The sequence below is a fragment of the Passer domesticus genome, chromosome 9, assembly GCF_036417665.1.
Source record: "Passer domesticus isolate bPasDom1 chromosome 9, bPasDom1.hap1, whole genome shotgun sequence".
NCBI lineage: Eukaryota > Metazoa > Chordata > Aves > Passeriformes > Passeridae > Passer > Passer domesticus.
This window is the reverse complement of record NC_087482.1, coordinates 39,072,340-39,091,942: the sequence shown is the minus strand read 5'-3', so window position 1 is coordinate 39,091,942 and position 19,603 is coordinate 39,072,340. Positions and strand designations below refer to the sequence as shown.

The window sequence follows — 19,603 nt, the reverse complement described above, 5'->3', positions numbered from 1 at the left end:
TTTTAAATCTAGCAGGAACTTGGATTGGACATCACAAGAAAACAGCTATATGCCAAGTCCATTTATATCTCATGGAATGCTTTGGGACTTTCATCATGATTTTCTGTAAGAAAACAGGAACTTGGCTGCATTGAAAACAATATCTTAAAATGAGCTTATTTCCAAAATTAACGTATGTGCAGCGCCTGATAGGTACCCAGCTCCACTTTGAATAACTGAAATCTGCAATACCAATATGAAGAGCTTTGAAAGTCTCCCAAATTTATTAAACAATGTTATTGCCAATTTCATTTTCACAATGAGCCAAGACATTCTAAAGCTTCTGCATTCAAACTTTCAAAAAGCAAACACACAAAAATAATCAAAAGGACACCATGTTGCACACCCACTGAGCCAGAACTTCCCAGATAAAGCAGGCAGCAGCGCACAGCCAAGGACCAGACTCGTGGGGGTGATTTTAAAGATGAGATTACAAATGTTATATATTACTTTAACTGAAAGGATCATCAGATGAGTGCTTGCTGGGTAAATCCTGCAGGAAGAGCAGTATCTGACAGTTCTCTGTATTCAGGGTAATTCTTGTCATTTATTGTGCAATTATTTTTCTCACTTTTATTTAATTTATTTTTTTTTAAAAAGAGCCTCTGCTGAGCCATGTAAGGAGCTGTAAGGACACAGAAAGCACAGCATGGCAGGGAGGAGGGGAGTGAGATAATAACAGAGTCCTGCAGACTAATTTAATCTGAGACAACCAGTGAGAGGAACAAAAAACCAGGAGGAAGTAATAAAAAGGCAAGTCTCTCACTCACAAAAAAACCCATTTCCATGCCACGTGTTGGTCTCAGGCTTAATTTTTCTCTCTCCCTTTCTTAAAACAGCTTAGGAGGAAAAGACTTAGCTGCAGAGAAGAGCTCTTAACTCTTTAAAGAAGAAAAATGTTATTCTGAACCTTTCATGCTTAAGCAATGCTGATGCAGAGCAGCTGTTGGCATTCTAGACTGGGATGAGACTTCTCCAGGTTTCACAAAACCTGACCTGAGGCAGAGGTACATGAGGCTGAACAGGCAAGGAAACTAAGAAATACAGAATAAGCACCAGCCATAAGAGGAAAAAGAAACTATGACAAAGTTTAGAGGAGAGGAGGATCCCTGGCAAAAACTGGACCCTGGCAGAGGCTGAAGTGAAGCAGAAGTGCCCAGAGGAGCATGGATTGTTCACATCTGCTCCTGCAGAGCCAGAGCAAAACCACATGTTCTCAGATTTCTCCACCCCTCATTTCTCAGTGAATATCCCCAAAACCCACCAGCATAGCACCCAAATCCTACTCTCTGCAGATGATTTGTTCACATTTAACATCAGCTTGAATTCCTAACTTTTACAAGTGCAATTTTTTTTTGGTTAGAGTTAGTTTTTCTGTGCAATTATTAATCCTCTGTCAACTTGCTGGTCTTTACTCAGCCGTGACCAGCACTGCTTTTTGCTGAGGAGACAGGTGAAGGACCAGAGATTTCCAACACTTCCACCATTTATTCCTTTAAACGATACAGACCCCTGCAGCTATGCACAGAGCTGCCCTATATAAAGGTGTGAACTTATCACCTCTGCTCTCATCTTCATTTCCCACTTCCCTCCTCCTCCCCTTTGCTCCACAGCAATCGTGTCCTGGCCCCTTTCACAGGGCTACTCTGACTGTGAACACAAGAACAGATCAGAAAACAAAAGAATATATCCAGCTCATCCCTGAGGAAAAAGAAATGCTCCTCCACGCTTCCTTCTCAGCTTAACATAAGGTGTTGCTCTCCCTTTGATGGTCCTTCCTTGTTCCAAATTGAGCTGCTGCTTTCTTCAAAGTTTTACTTTCAAAGATGAGGTCCCACAGTATCACGTCTCACCTTCACCCCTCTCCCCCACCCTTCTCTACAACCCCAGGATATTTGGTGTAGGAGGCAAACAGCTTGTCAGGCGTGTTATGGTTGAAGTTCAAAACAAAAGAAAAAACGTGTCATGGTGCTAATGGTGTTTTCTTGTTATTATGCATTCTGGTGTGATAGATCCACAGGGTAACTAACACTGTCTAGATTGCTTCTTTTTTAGTGCTGATTTATTTTAACAGGTTATTCACTGATTTTTCACCTAGGACAACTGGAGAGATGTGCAACATATTTATTCTCTATCCTTTTTCTTTATTAAAGCAGCTGTTTCCACTGTATTTTGGTAAGTTCTCTCCGGTAAGACCAGAAATTTTATAATCCCTTGCCTGACCACTTCTCGCCCATCTCAAGGGAGATCCAAGACTATACACTGCTCCATGCTGGGTTCCAGTTACAGCTTTATAAGATTTTTTTCCAACCTCCCTCTTAAATAAACCAAGGTTCCTCTCCCCCCCTCATCCCACCTCATGTTCACAAACAAGCAACAGATGCCATTGATTCACTTTGTACCTAAGCTTTTGATCTGGTAGCACTTTGATTTTCAGAGCTCACTTTTGACAAGGAAGGTAATAAGAGCCCCATTTTTGTGACATTGAGCCTTTTCTGCTGTGGTAATTTATCTGTGCTCTAATAATAATTTTCTGCTGATCAGTGTAGATTCTTGATGACAGCCACAGAGAACAGGACAGAGTGACAAAAACATGGTTTCCATCACCCTGAAATGTTTTCCAGGGGTGTGGGGTAGTGTGAGCTGCTGTCCCCTCTGACAACACTTTGCCTGCACAGTAAAACAGGACTGTGGTCCTGTGCAGAGCAGCCATGCCAGGCTGGGAAAAGGGGAATGTCACACAGCCTCCAGCACTGGGTGCCACCCCAGGACTGACATCAGGGAAGAAGGCTCATTTTAATGCCTTTCAGGCAGCTGGTAAAAACAAGGAAAAGGCTTCTCTAAGAGGCTTACATATAAAATGGTATCAGAAAGGGCAAATCAAAGACAGCAAAGGTGGGAAAAGCAATGTTTCTGTGCAATAGCTCCATCCTGCCAGGTGCTCCTCTGAGACCTCGCTGGAACGTGTGGCAGGCAAAAGCTTTCATAGCCATTTTAATGCAAATCAACTGTATAACACATAACCTGGTATTTCAGAGTCCCCTGTTCCCACAAGGCACAATCATTCCCTCTGAGGCTTCAGCAGCCGGCTCAGCCCTTGCACAAGACCAGCTCCTTCCTGCCCTGCAATCCTCAGAAGGATGAGGAGTAAAGAGGGGCTCAGGGCAGAGCACCTGGGCAGCAAAATGGGCAGAAGAGTCAGATGTGCAGCACCAAGACTGCCCCATGTGTGCTGCAATCACAGCCAGGCACCAGTGGCTTTTTTACCTGTGATCCAACTTCAACATGAACAACCCACACCATCCCTCCTGCCAGCACCAGCATTGCTGAAGACCCTTCCCACCAGCTTTCATGATGAGTAGAGCATTTGCAGAGGAGCTAAAAAAGACCCTCAGCAATCAGAGCTGAAAGAGCAAGTCAGCCCCAGAAAATCCAAAGCCCACCTGCTCGTACCCCATCCCTTCCCAGGGAGGGCTGCAACTCCCAGCTGCCAGCCCTGGCTGGGCAAAGTGGCAGACAGGCTCTCCACGTGCCCTGGGGCAGGGAAAGCAGCAGGGAGAGGAGCAGGCACCTGGCTGGCAGGAGGTGTGACAAGTCCTTGGCAGAGCACAAAACCAAAAGCAATTTCAAAATCAGCAACAAGCACTTGACAGCTCCTGTAAGAGCATTCCTGGGCTGCTCCAGGAGGGCAGATACGGGAACTGGGGAGAGGTGTGGGAACATCCTGTTCAGCAGCAAGAACATGGGGCAGACCCCAAAGCATTATCACAGATCCAGACATCATCTGGCAGTTTGGTACACCATAATTTCCCTTCCAGCTAAGAAACTTTATATGGTTGCTCATGTAAAATTAAGTTTAATGTTGCCATTAAGATTCTACAAAATTATGCCTGGAGATGAGGAAACAAAATCAACTAAGTAGCAACTAAGCCTGTATTGATTTTTATGTGTATGTTTCTCTGTCATTGTTACGAAGCTGGTGACACTGTGAAGGGCACAATTATTTATGTTCCATCAAATTAGTAAGTAATTCAAATCCCTGATGAAATATCAAGCAAAAATTGCTTTCACTTCTACAGAAAGTACTTATGACTTTGGAAATGTCTGCATACCCCTGGAAGGGCAATGTAAGAATACAAGAACTTCACAGAAAAAAAGAAAAAGGATACAAAACATTTTTTTAAAAACTATCTCATCATACATGACTATGTAATCCCCTGAGTGTTACCAGATCTGTCATCACTGTGGGGACAGGCCAGTGTGGGAGCCCTGTACAGAGTGGTGCAGAGTGGAGTCCCCATACAGGGCCAGGCCGTCTAGTAAATGACAAAATGAGGATGATGAGGGTTTGTGTGGGTGTGCCATTCCCATGCTGAGAACTGAATGAGTGTGAGGAAGGAGTGAGTGTTCAGCACAACCCAGGAAACGCTCTGCCAGATGGAGGGAGAGGGACAAGAAAATCTCAACATTTGTAAATATTCTTAATTTTACATTATACATATGTGCCTCTGTATTGTGACAACCACCTAAAACCAACATGGTAATGAACATGTTATAAAATGCAAAAAAACTTAAGGTTTCAATTTTGCCTTCTTTTGTTGGATTCCTGCTTGATCCAACCACTTTATTCAAAAGCCACAAGAGTTTCTCACTGTGTTTCAGCCAAAAAGTCCATGTTGCCTTAGGGTCCCAGTTGAATGCAAGGCAAATGGAAGGCAGGAAGAAGCTTTTCAGATAAATTCATAGAACTGTGCTCATATAAGATGTAAGTAAACCACATCAAGAAAAGAAATGTAAGAATCTGTAATAAAACCTCACATCTTTACTATTATTCTATACAATAACATTAAAAGAGAGATATGATATGAGAATTCTTCACTGAAGTGTTCTATCAATATTTAAGTTAAAGAGAACGATCTCTTTCAACAACTGCTTTGCAGGAGGAAATTCCTTTACTCTAACCACCAAAAGAACCTTAGAAAAGGTCTTTAATCAGGGCCTTTGAAACAGGAAGGAAAGCATGATTTTCCTCTTTTTCTTCCTTAATGTTTTGAAAAGGAAACAAGCTATTGAAATATATCAAGTGATTTCCTTTACTTGAAACACTAGCAGACTTCTGTGCATTGTGTGCAAAACAAAAATAAACGCCTTTTATCCACCCAGATTTTGCTGTGGGTAAGGCAGCACGGAGATGCACTGATCATTATGTGGTCAGGGAATCACAGCCTCAGGACGAGTCACATCCTACCCAAACAATTAATTTTGGGAACGGAATAATCCTCTAAGGAGACACTGCTGTGATTATCCATGAGTGGCTGTTTTTTTGTCTGTGAGGAGCAAGACTGGGAGCAGAAAAACCTGATGAGGTGGCCAAAACACTGTGTGCTTGCAGGGGGTTGGAGTCTTGGAATAGAAAGCAGGTAAAGAACAAAACTAAAAAGAGATCCCAGTACAGTTAAATGGCAGCTTGGCTGCAGTGTCAAATTACACAGACTTTGAAAAAACCTTGCAGCCTAACGCATCCCAGCTTTGCTTTTGCTGGCCTGCTTTGTTATCCAGCAGCAACGAGGTAATAAGTTCTATTTTTGTGGAAAACCACACCAGTTTTTCAGCTCAGTGTGTTGTTTTTATTTCACGGCAGAACATTGCAATTTATAAGCAGCAAAACCTAAGGAAAATTCTCTAAATGAAGGACTTTATGGCATGTTATCATTTAACCCGCTTTTCACTATGTTTGGATTTATTTGCCTTCCCAGTTGCAAAGTTAAATGATTCTGAAAGGAGAACAATTAATCCAAAATCCTATTTGTTTTAATCTAACACTGTCAACTAGTTTTAGGTTTGCAGTCAAGAGAGAAAAAATGTCTGTTAAGCTCTACAGCACTAGCTAATGTCTAAAGACAATCCTCAGAAAAGGTACAAAGATGTTTTATCACAGCACTATAGATGGAACAGAGATTTATTATTGTACTGAGCACCATTCCAGCAGATGCCTTTTGAATTACAATGAGATTATTAAAACTTTACAAATCATTATTTTAAAACCTGACAAGAGTACTTTGGGAACCGGAGCATCTTGATGTCATTGCTGATGATGCATTACCTGTGGTAAGGCTTCAGGAAAATTCCCAAGTAAAAAATTGGTTATAAAAGTATAAAATATATTAATATTTATTTTAGTACCTGCTATAAGTTCAAGGATAATAGGTATATGCATCAGAACAGCTGAATGATCGTATTTATGCCAGCATTAGAAAGATGTTCATCTGCTGCAAAGTTTAATTAATTTTCATAGATAGTTAATTTTCTGTTTCATTATCAGTTCCCTAAATTTGAAAGACAAATAATTTATTTACAAATAGAAACTTCAGAGAGGTGTATTTTTAGAGCAAACAGAAGATAAATAACAGAGTGAAGTATCCAGGCTGCCTTCAAAGTTCTAATATGAATGATAGATTGCAGCAGGTTGTGATTGATAACTTATGCATTCTGGAGCACTGACTGAAAAGAAACAAATTGTTTACTGTTCACCCCAAACCATTCCCAGGTAACAAATGACTCTGATCTTTACCTATCAAATAATGCCTGTGATGCCCTTAAACATCAGTGAATGAGGAATGTGTGGGCTCACTGTGTCCTTCCAGGGGTGACCTGATCCCTTAAGGACAACATTTCTGCCCCTCTCCCCTTCCCATCAAGTAAAAAGTTTAAGCAGCTACTTACCATGATGTACAACGCCCTTCAACCCATGGATAATGGGATCCAGTGCTGAATTGTCCCTCTGACTGACCTACATGCAAAGGATACAGGATTGGTTACATCTACTCTGGCATTAGGCAGAACAGTTTCAGTTTAATCTTCTAACGAGAAAAAAATAAAATGTTACTTAACAAGCTGCTTAGTTCTCACATTTACAATGGATCTTCACCAAATGCCTAAGGTACATGGTGTCACAAAATAAAGTGAGGAAGGTTAAATAAAAACAAAAGTGTCCTCTGCATTCTTTAAAACATTAATCACATTATCAGCCCTGCAAAGCCTAAAAACACAGAGTTGATTTTGCTCCATCTACTCTTGCTTTCATAGAGGAGAGCTGCTGTGATAAACAGAAGTCATCTCAGACCAGTTCATTCCTTACCAACATGGCCATAAATCTGGTGTTGCCACTGCAGCCAGTGAAGCTGGATTCCTTTCAGCCCTAATGGAGTTTGGCCTTGGCATCTCATTGCTATTCACATTTTTAAATTTATTTAATTTAGTGTCACTTGGACAAAGGAAAGGCAAAAAAGCTCTGTGAGAGGATCTAGAAAAAAATAATCAATTTTTGACAGTGTAATTGCCTGCACTGCCAGACCAAAACCTGCAACATTCCTTCTATCACTCAGAAATTGCTCACGTCCTCCACAACAGTGAGATCCACCACCAGAGAGAAGAGGAAGGATTAACCCTGTTGAGCTCCACAACTTCCAAATTAAACCCATCATTTCAGTCACTTACTTGCACACAGCCAAGGAATTCACAACCAATAATGCAATTTTTTTTTAACCTTTTGCCTCTTCAGAGGTATTGTAGGAATAACTCACAATTTCTGTGAACGTGTTCTACTATTTAAGATATTTTCCAGTTTGCTTTTAGGAGATAAATACTGCCATGTATCTTACTTATGGGGTACATTCTTCCTTCTTTTCCCCACCAGCCAGCTTCAGAACCCGAGCAGTGTTGATAATTTCTGGATGGACAGGTCCTAATGGGCAACATATCTGATACAAAAGAGCTGCCCTGTAATTTTACTGCCTGCTGACGACCTCAATGTCGTGAGGAAAAACAGACTTTAATCACATTAGGGCTGTATATTAATGTATTTGGAAAGGAGTGGAGACAAAAGGAGAAAACCCTGAGAAAGGATCCTGTGCCCAGCAGGGAACACAGTGATCTATGAAGGGCAGAACCAGTTTGAAGCTGTGCTTAGGAGGAGGATATCATTGACCACAGCACATCCAAAAAATGTGCTGCAAAAATATCACAAATTTTAATAGCCTGACAAGAAAATTGGAATCCACTGCCCAAGTTTCACAAGCACAAGTGCCTCTCATCTTGTCCTTCCTCCCCATAACTAATTAGGAATCCTAGAAACCTCATTATCTTCTCAGCCAACTGCATTGAGATAAACCAAAACAAACCACTTTTCTTTTTCTGTTCATCTGCCCTATGAACTACTCTGCTGTGTTCAAGACACATTCTCATGCACTTCTCTAGAGACAAAATGGTTTGGTGCTGTAAATGGAAATTGAAAATGCTCTCCTCATCACAGTACTCCAGAACTTGCAATGATCATCTAGGGCAAGAAATGCAATAAAATTATCAAAGCAGCAAAAGCAGCTTTGAAATATATACAGCTCAGATGTTACTGGACATAACACCATTACCCTGAAGGCTGCAAGCTCTTTGAAGCATGAACTTTTATATGCCCAAAGGGGTGCTCTGTACACTTTGGATCCTGTATAAATAATAATCACAGGACAGTAGACCCAATTACCCACTTTGTAGGTTCTGTCTGACACCTAACAAATCAAAAAGAAACTAAAAATACAGGGCCTGTTGTGTGACACATTCTTGCATCTTTTCTATTTATCCAGGTTTCTCCAACCATGGGCACCTTTGAAAACAAAAATCATTAAAATGCTACTAGCATTTAAGGACAAGAACATAAGAAAATATTGCTCTGGACTTAAACAATGTTTTATTTATTGCTGCCTAACTATAAGTGGTAAAGAGTTTTATTCTGTTTACTTTGGTTTTATTTCTGGTGACAGCTGCAATCAGTTTGAAAAAAGCAAATAGACAGAAAGGATCATAAAGGTTAGAACTCTTCCTTTTGGGATTTTGTGTCAAAGTAGATCAATCCTTAACCTCAGCCCTGGCAGCGCCCCTTCAATCTGCGGTGGTGTGGCTGTATAGATCCAGCCATGCAGCCTCTTTGATAGCACACTCTGCAATGTGCTGTGCTCTTCAACAGCACAAAACCAACAGGCACAGGATTCCTACGGAGGCTGGAAGGCAAATGCTCCATGCATCTGTAATCTGTTTTCTCCAGGGGTATGGGGGTCTCATGTTTCTTTAAAAATCATATTCAAACAAGTACCACTTGCAGAGCTGTCAGTTCAGACTTGCATGGGATATAGTTTTATTTTCCTTCCAGATGCTTTCCTGTCTTTTACCTTACGTTCACACACAGGTCTCTCACACCTCAGTACAACTGTTTCAGGATCTTGGCAAGACCATTAGAAAAGTGACCAAAAGTTTTCTTATTTTGTGGAAGGGTTCAGACTTCAGAACAGAAGTTTTCTTACATATTTTTCTTCAAATTTTAAACAACCCAAAAAACCCACCGTCAATTTCATTTCTCTCTCTTTCCACACCCCCCCCCCCCACTTTTTTGTATCTTTTTTTTTGCCTGTGTTCACAGAGGAAATCAGGTTTCTGAAATCCAAAATGTCAAGTTCTATCCTCAATGCTGCACATCTCTGGTTTAACTGGCCTGCAGCTACCACACTGGTTGAGATCAGAGAATCACCCATACAAGAATCCTGTCTCTGATAACAGCTGATACTTAAAAGAAAGGAAGGGAAGAAAAAAAATTTAAAAAAAGCAGAAGAAAAAAAATCCCCAGAATAAGAAGTGTCCTTCTGACCTGCTTTATGATTCCATGTCATGAAGCTTGAGCTTATAGCCTCCTACAAACTGTTTCTAACTTTCTTTGTTATATAATGTGTTTTAGACATGTATTTTTTTTATCTTATGCACATATCCTGAAGGACAACAGCAATGAATTATTCAGATTGGAATTATTACATTCCACATTTCTGCTGGTACCTTAGAGAAAGATCACACATCTGAAACTGGGTCTGGGCACTTTGCCTTCACCCAACACATACCTGTCTAAGATGGGTAAACCTTTTCCTGTGAGTGAAGAGCCGTGAGTTTCCCCCCTACTCCTTCAAGAACTTACCAGAAGAAACACAGAGAATGACAAATTTCTTAAGCCACAGGAATTCCAGGCACAAATACAAGCCTACAATGATGCAGAGTGAGTACTAACAGACAGATGGAAAAGCATCCTGAAATTGCCCTAAAATACCCGCAGTACCACTACTACAAATGTTGCTTCCTGTACAAGATGTTTTTGCTCTAAACTGACTAACACTCTATAGGTCTGCAGTAAACAGATGAAATAATGCTTGTGTGCACCATTTATAATTGAAAAATGCCTGTAGTCCTCTTCAGCAGAAGTAAATAGGTAACTGTCATGCTAAGCACAATGGAAAAACAAACACAGAGATATCATTAAGCAGTTTCCTGTGCTAACAGAGCTCTCACCATAGGGTAAATATGGGATAAACATGACATGAGGAAGCAAAATCTCTTGTTTATTGTACCCTTTGGGTGACTTCAATACCTGGTGCACATGCCATTCTGAACAGAAAGAATGGCTTGATGCTAATGCAGTGAACAAGACAAATATTTGGATTATGGGAAAAGGCAAGGCACAAGTGACCCCATTCTGCAGTCATAAACCAGACATGTTCTTCACATGAAGTCATGGTGAAAATCATACTCTAGATAGGTTAGATTTACTTACAGCTCCTCATCTGATGCAGGGACTGAGAAATTACTCCTTCTTCAGTGAACAAGGCTGATCAGCCATGAACTCTATTGACAGCAGGGTTAACACCTCTGAGCAGCACAAAGTATTGTCCCTGTGCTTCAAAGTGCTGCTTCTACAGCTGTACCCTTGAAGGCAGGCCAGGGAGCTCAGCCCCTTCCCAGCATAACATTAAAACTCCAAAGAGGACAGTTTCAGTGACTGAGCAGAGCAGGAATGTGAGCAGAGGACAGACCAGAGCACCTCAGCCAGGCTGACCATACTAGTCCAGCCACCAAGCCACAGCATGTGAAAACAGACTTTTCTGGGTAAGCTACTACCCCCCTGTGCTGCAGCTGTACTGAGCTCAGCATTCCTCAAGAGTTAAAAACCACCAACCTTCTTTATCACTCATTGTAGAGCAGCCTGTTCATCTAAAAGCTGTTCATGTAAAGCTCTCTGTTCATCTGATTATTATATAGGACAAACTCAGAACCTCCTGAAGACTCTGATTTATCAAAACTCAGCAGACTCGTAAAGTGTTAAAATTTATGCCACATGCTGTAAAATTAAAGCCATATGCTAAAGTCATGTAAGTAATCCATGACCTGTGTTTCTGCTGGAAACAGTTCTATAAAGCTGCAAAAAAGATCTCAGGAAAACACACTGATCTTACCATGCTTCTTTTAGAACAGTAACAAATAAAAACAGGGAAACCCCCAAATACACACTGAGGCAGTTAGAGAGGCCTCACAGCAACATCAGACCTTAACTCTAATACCCCTGTCCAAAGCAACAGACACCCCCCATTGCCCAAAGCTCCAGGCAGCCCCTCTGAAACCCAGATTATCCTCCCACCAACCAAGGAGGTCTGGAGGGAGCATCACAAAGCTCTCTAATGATCACTGGTACCAGCTACCTTGTGAGAAGAAGGTGAATATTAATAATTTTAACAGATCAGGAGTAAGGAATACACTTTCCTTTTAAAAATATGTTGGAAGAAAAGGGTGTGGGAAAAAAAGAACTGAAGAAAACTCACCTATTTGGGTTGATACAAAATACAAATTTCTCTTTCATTTCCACCTTAAAAAATATCTGGCATTTAGACATTAAACTGTCATAAATTTGCAGCAACTGCTTTCAAGCTCATTAAATGGGCTCAGAGACAGTATTGCAAAGCATCTCAAAGTGAAGGAGAATGCCACAGTCGGCTATATTGAAAGGTGAAATGACATGCATTTTGTGCAAGGCAGAGGAAAATGAATGGCAACAATTTTGTGATACAGTACCTGAGCCTTTCCCCTCTGAATAGTGATATAATTTACTTTTCTCTCCCACTGCAACATTTGGCCCTTGACTTGGAAACTAAATCTTCCATCTATCAAGCCTTACCCATCTGCTAAGTAAAATGGCCAAGAAAATCTGCATGCCTTGAATTCGATATAGCCAGCTGCTCCCAGAGTGCTGAGCATTAACATCCAGAGACCATCCTCTCATGCTGCAAAGGACGCTGTCTGCCAAGGATGAATGACTACATACTTAACCGTGGCAGCTGAAGCCAGTGACAATGGCTGACACAGAAAGATGCCAATGTGTCAAACTCTACTTTCAATTACAACACTGAAAGTCAGGGGTAATATTCCCCCAACTGTGTGCCTTCAGCTCCCATACAGCCTGCAGTTAAGATATACAACTCACCAGCCAAAAACCTGAGCTCCAAGCACTCTGTACAAACAACTATGAAGAAAAAGAAAACTATTATGAATTAACTGGGTTGCAGAGATTAAATTGTCCTGTAGGGTTTCAGGACAATCAACATGGTTAAACAATTTATTCTTCTATCAGCTCAGTGATGTTGGACAGATGCCAGTCCCCAATCTCTGTGGGAAAGGACCTGATTTTCAGTTGGTTAGAACAGAAATTAGAAGAATCCCATTAATGTGAACACTGTGCCACACAATACGTATTTTAACATCACAGCAACAAGATTTAAAGAATCCAAGATAATCACCATCAAAAGAAACATTCTTTTCTCACTAAAAGGAAAGCACTAGGGATATTGCTTTTGAAACTCTTCAAATCCATGTCTTCGGGGCCAAATAATTTCAGGGCTAGCTATCAGCTTTGGCAGCCCTACTCCTAATCCTTCTGAACAACGATGCTTTAACCTGCATCAGTCTGCAGCACTTGGAAAGGATCCTGGCTTTGTGGTCCACACCCTTCTGCTCTGCACTAACTCCATTGTCCCACCTCTTGCCTCTCTCCCTTTTGAAGTCCACATTGTAAAATCTGATTGTGGATAAATATCTAGTTTCTTAAACATTACTGAATAAAAGGAAGTGAAAGATTTCAGCCGGGTCTGGAATGCGGATGAACAGATATGAAAAGTTTACATGTGTTTTGCTTTGAAATAAAGCAGGAAATATTTATCTGGAGCTTTCCAGGAGAGCTGATGGGTGAGAAGGGATACTGGTTGACACAATAGCACACTGAGCTATCTATGAAGCCAAGAAAATGCCTACAGAGCTCCCGACATAATGATAAGCTAGATTTGGTGCTCTAAGTTTTTCACCTTCGCAAGCACCAAATGATCCAAGAATGATATATTCCTGCTCCTCCACAGATGATATTTTCTTCCATCTCCCCCATATAAGCTATAATTGCACATCTCCCATATGAGCTGATGCAAAAGGACAAATCTGGCCAAAAGCCTGCAGCCTGACAGAGGTGAGCACGGAGGCAGAAGGCATTTGCTGTGTAATGAATGGACTGCCCAAAGTAAGTATCCTGCAGGATATATTTGTAAGGGAAAACAAGAAATGGAAACAGCCCCCTTAATACTTCAATTTTCTACTCATGTGTAAAATCAGAGAGAATAAGAGGTACCCAGGCAAGATATGACACTGAACCTTAAGGTGGCACACACACTATTTCACACAGACACCACCATGACCTTTCATTTAAAAAAAAAAAGTGCATTAGAGCTGATTTTGTCTTTGCCTATGGCAACTGGTTTCAGGTTTAGGAACTTGAAGGCAAATGCTGTTAAATTTGGGGTTTGGCCTTCAGGTGTTAACAATCCTGCTATGAATGAAAATATTCTGAAGTCATAGAGGTGCATATGCTGGAGGAGGGAGTGTTCCTAAATGTCTCATTCACTATGTTGTTTCAAGAGAAGAGGAAAAAAAAGTTAATGAGTCTTCCAATGATTATTTTAAATAGAGTAATGGGTGTGCATTGATCCTTCTAGCTAATTCCACTTTGAATAATACATCATTCTGACTGAAAGCTTGCTAGTGATGTATGAACTTCATATTTCACTACAGCATTGGAGGATATCTACTAGCAGGGTGTATTAACTAGCAGTGCCAAAGAAGAAGCTGCACTTTTTCCTTTATTTTTTTGAAGTCCACAATGGGGTTTAAAAGCTACTGAACTGACTTTGGGGTCAGGTGTTCTGGCTGTCCCTCATCTTTGGTTGAGTGCAATGAAGCTGTTTGCAACCACTGCTCCTCACAGTCTTTAACTCAGCCCTGCATCACTTTGTACCTGCTGCCTCTGCACCCGAGTTGCAGACATTCTAGGACTAGGATGGGACAAAGGAGGTTATAGATCAGCAACTTCCCCTTTCATTACGTCCAGTAGGGATGCTTGAAAACACAAGGAGCATAAGTAGTCACTTTTACACCACAGGCTGGCTGAAATACCAGTGTCACAAAAAGAGGAAAGCACTGGCTACCACAGAAGAATGTTGAACAGAATCTGTGTGTTGGTGCAATGTCCTGCAAGAGACTGTCTCAAAAAAACCCCCCAAAAAACAAACAACAAGACCATGAAACTCTGAGTAAGAGTTAAGTCTGCTTAATAACTCAGCTCAGGGCGCTCTGTGTTTGTGCACACTGAGTTCTTTTGTTAGCAGAGAGGAACATTGATCGTGCATTATAACCTGCTGGCAGCGGCTGATTGGAGCACCAGGCTGAGGAAGACTCTGCAGCTCCCTGTCCACAGCATTTCCTCCATTCACTATCACAAGATTTGCAACCTGCAGCATAGTAAGAAACAACAGACAATGCATTTTCCTTTCTTTTTGTAAGGCACTCTTTTGCCTGAACTTTGACTTATTCCATTGCTAAATTAATTAATTTCCCCAAAGCATTCTTGCACAAATGCAGCTATTTTACTGCAAGTGAATAGCACATTCAATTAACCAATAACTGAATGATCTTAATACACACATAACTAAGGAAAAACAAAAGGTATGTTCAGCCCAAAAGCACAATCTGATTAGAGCAATAGAACATCTCAGATACAAAGTTCTGTAAAAGACAAAAATGCAATTGCAACACAGAGCAAAGGCAGCTTCACTGGCAGCTTCTCAAAGCTGGGAAAGCTTGATTGATAGACTCTACCATCTGCAGCTGCGCAAAAAAGGGCTACAGTAGCTGCAAGTTTATTTAAAGCAATTTCAGTGCACTGAGCCTACTTGTTCTCCTTTGAGAAAATAATATGATTTCTTCATAGAGCATGTAGTCTATTTATTTAAGCAGCAGTGTGCAAGATCTCTCAATCCTACCAGCAGTTCAGCTGGAAAAATGACACACCAGGGGGTAACATTTTATCAGGATGGAGGCTATTTTATAAAAACTGCCATCAGGTATAAACTGTTCTCATCCTCTGAGTTAAAAAAAATTTTAAAAGGGGCCAAAAAAAAAAAAAAAAAGATTGGGTCTCTTTTAAGAATTTTCGCAATTTGCTCAATTTACAGTTTTTAGGTAAAAATAACCATTTTGACTTAAGTAGGGAGGAAAATGAAATGGTGTAATGAAAAAATATAACAAGCACTACAGCCAGATCATCTTACAGCACCCACTCCTTGATGTACAGCTTCACACATTTGGAGAGGCTAAACTCAAAACTGTGAAACCACAAATGGAAGTTAGCTCTCTCATTTTCTTCTGCTCCTGGCTCGAATTTGGTACAAAACTGTGCGAGTGAGAAAAAAGTATCTCCAGGGTTGGTGTTTTTTTTTCCATTTCTTTTTTTTTTTTTTGGAAGTAAAAAAAAGCAATGAAGTCTGTTGGCTAAACAGGAAAATTTCCTGGGCAAAATGCAAAGGCTGAAAAGGAATGGCTCACATGGACATCTGGAACTCCAGCATTTTGCAGGGGTTTAATTTAATTGCTCCAGCTAAGCTTGCCTAGGATGCAGCAGAGATTTCCAGCCTTTTCCTCTTTTCTAGCCAACACAAAGGATTTTGGTGAGAGAGGTCACATCAATCTCTCCTTTAAAATAAAGGAAAGGAATCGTCTCAGCTTCCCAACATCTTTCATTCATTCTACAAGAAAAGTCCTGTCTTTTTCTCTCCCAGCACAGCCCTGGGCTCCCTCCAGCCAGGCAGCACAGATGACTCAAGCCAGCATCTATGAGTCACAAACACAGAGGATGCAGAAATGTCAATTAAGTTACACAGTCACTTCCCTAATGACAACCACACCTCAGTTCACAATTAAATTAGAAATCCAGTGAAAACAAATTATTGTAGGACAGCTTCTTTTTTTTCCCCCTCAATCTTATGCTTTGAAAAATCAAATTCCAGCACAGTTTGTTTGCCACTCTTTTTACCTCATTTCTAAGGAGGCTGGTGGAAACTGGCCTCCCAAAACTGCAGTAGGAATTTTGCTACACCAAATTCCCCATTTCTAGTGCGGCATCCAAGGGCTGGGTGGGCTCTCAGGCATCATTGTGGTACAAGGATCCAATGCTAAACCAGTGCTGTTCATTAATACTTTCCAGCACAAAAGGACAACTACAATACACCCTTGCATTTGTAATTTTTTTTCAATCAAGTTCTTCCATCTTTACTTATCTTTTTGTAAATTTTCAGTGTCATATAGTTCTTGCAGGTGTGTGCAGGCTATGAACTTGTACATTTGGTGCTCATAGTACCTAAGGCAGAAAGCACCTACTAATCCTCAGTTTCCTCACTTCTGACTCCACTTTCATGTCTGAGTTGCCTCCCTCTTCCATCACACACCTGCCACATCCTCCTCACTGTCTCTTTCCACCCAGTGAGCTGTTTCTGTCTCCTCAAATGTTACAGCAACCTTCCCAAACTGTTCCACATACACCCTTGAGCATCCTTCCACAGCTCTCCCACCTTTTCCTCTCTACCTCCTGCCTCTCCAAGGAAGTTCCTCTGCTCCTCCACCCCCTGAGATGTTCTTTATGGAGACAAGACAAAGAAGTAGCTTTGACTGCTGAGGATGGTGAGTGGGTTTGTCCAGGGGAAACCTGGAAGCCAGCAGACAGGGTGCCAAGGGTACCAGCTGCAGGACTGCCAGTGGGAATGAAGTGTGGGTGCAGCAAGAGCCAGCCACAGAGCTGTCCCTGGGCAGTCACAGCAGGAGAACTCCAAGAAGCAGGTGAGAGAAACGAGGCAGTCCAACTCAATCTTCTTCAAGACACTGAATTAAGAGTGGCAGGATGTGGCCTGCATATTTCTTTTTCTCAGCTGCTTCTAAACTGCTCAAGTTCCTGCAGCAACAGAAGAACAGCTCAAGCCCCCTGTTTCACCTGGTGTAACACTAGACAAAACCAGCAAGGATTATATGTCAAGATGTTTATTTTTCTCTTGGTTAGCATGACCCAACAACTCACTTGTTTCCTTAAAAAACCATTTCAACAAGTATCATGGCTCATGTTTAGAACAAATGGGTAAATTTTGTGCAGGAAAAACAGCACTTAGAACACAAGTGCATTAAAAGCCTGGCAAACATTCAGTTTGTGGCAGCAGTTTCTTCCTCTTGAAATACAAAGAAATACAAAAACTAACATGACATGTGTGCTTGTTTCAAGATGTTCTACATTTCAGCAGTGGCAAAGTGAATGCTATTCAATCACTGCGAGTAGGTGATAATCTTAAAGCCACAGAACTCCTCAGGATTCTCTAGCCTTCATGCCTCTGCTCCATGGGCTTCTTACAGCATTCCTGTGCTCCTGTGGAGCATGACCTATCTAGAGAGGGCATTTTCATGCTCTGTCTCTGGTCAGGAAGCCCTCCTCCTACACAGGGTATAACTTCAAAATTGCCAAAATCTAAAAATTTCAGTGAAAGTTATCAGAGAAGAAGTAAAATACAACTAAAAAGGATTTAAAACAAAACTTAAAACAGGGTTAGAACAAAAGGTGCTCTTTGAACAAGTCTAGCCTGACCCAGAAGAGTGAAGATTCTTCCTGCAGGTGAATGTATATAGGAATGCTCTCAGGAAGATTCTTCCATCTCCTCTCCTTCTCTCTGGAATTTGCTCGTCAGAAAACCTGGATATTAATTTGAAGTGTTTCCTTATTATTTTTTCTTTCTTCTCCCACCCAGCACTATAACTCCTGGGTGTCCACAGCTCATGGACAGTGGTTATGATCAGATCCCCAGTGCTGTGGCAGGTCAGGGGGACCAGCCAGGCTCCTGGCTCATGCACTGCCACAGCCCCAGTTTCGGTGTTGACCTCTAGAAAAGTCTCTTATCTCTCTTGTTAAGATCTGCCAGGCTGCATGGTCTCTTGATGTCACCACCCTCACACAACCACCTGCAACTGACACCACAACCAGCACCACCTTTTTCCCTGCCAAAAGCCTGATTGTTGTGGAGGGAGCTAAAGAGCCAAGCTCTGTGAAGGCAATCCACAGAGGGCTGGCACCCAGGGACATCTGCACTGCCAGGCTGCCCAGACAGTCGTGCCCAAAGTGCCTGAGACCAACACAGTGGCAATTCCAGCCCAGCTGGAACAAGCACACCAGGAGCACTGCACTGCTGGCTGCTGTGAGGATCAGAGGCTTTCCAGAGCCCAAAAGCCTCATGCTGGAGCATCCCATGTTCCCTGGAGTCTGGTCTATGCCCCCAGCACACTGGTAGGATGCACCTGCACTTGTAGCTCTCTTTACACTCAGATTTTAAGGGGGGGAACAAATAGATATGGCATGAAATCGAAGGCATTAAAAATCTCCTATTTTTAGGGTTAAGGCACTATATGTCTCAGTTATATGTCTCAGATGGAATGCAAACTGTAATGAAGGAAGGAAGAGGGCACTTTCTAAAAGGCAGACATAGGCTGGGCACTTAGGACACAAATGCAGCATTTAAAAAAATTGCTTCTGACACAAGAACAGCTGACAGAGATAATCTCCACAGCCCAGCATGAATTTAGATGGTCTTTCAATGACTCTATTAGACAGGTGTGGTAGCAGCCAGCTGTACTGCATGCACAGACCAAGTTTCTCTAAAACCTGAGTGCCCATATGGCCCTGCAGCACACTGAGGTGGTGCCATCCACCCAGACATCACCCTCCTCTCCCACCACCATCTGTCCACAGAGAGGGATCAGTATCAGCCTGAGGGGTAGTGCAGAGCTGGTCTAGACAATGAGTGAGCTCAGACTCCAAAATGATGGATGTTCCCATCCACAATACAGGGACCCCAAACAGCTCGACCCAGAGAGGTTTAAAAGCCAGCTTTACTTCTGGCCTTTAATTCTCTGCTGAAGTCATGAGCACAGGCAAGTCAAGCCATAAGGCGGGGTGGGCTGTGTGCTATTAGGAAGGTAAGCTTATTATCTGAAATGTAATAAATCTCTGTAGATATCTGGAATAGCAGAAGGCAACAGTTTGCTCTGCCATATCACTAGTAATGAGTTGGCAAGAGGAGAGCATTCCAAAACGTTAACCTAAAGCTTAATTTCACTGGCATGCACTTTGGGAGAGTACTTAATAAGACTGGTTCACCCAAGATGTGGAGCTATCTGTCTGTTCATGCCTCCCATGAAATGCAGGAGGATATAAAAGATTTTGATTTTAGCAGTTTAGAATACAAAATGATGAGGAAAAAAAAATCTTTGAAAAGTGATTGATGCAGTCTAATCATGTTTCACA

General features: G+C 41.6%; 1 protein-coding gene across 5 annotated transcripts in view; it reads right to left on the bottom strand.

The window, feature by feature from the left end:
- The window catches only part of PTPRG (protein tyrosine phosphatase receptor type G), a 391,280-nt gene that overhangs the window by 103,896 nt on the left and 267,781 nt on the right, over positions 1-19,603 (bottom strand). For all 5 annotated transcript variants that reach the window (XM_064432899.1, XM_064432900.1, XM_064432903.1 and 2 more), the window contains one exon: positions 6,763-6,829. In XM_064432899.1, coding sequence (XP_064288969.1) covers positions 6,763-6,829 — 67 coding nt within the window. The remainder of the gene's footprint in view (positions 1-6,762; positions 6,830-19,603) is intronic.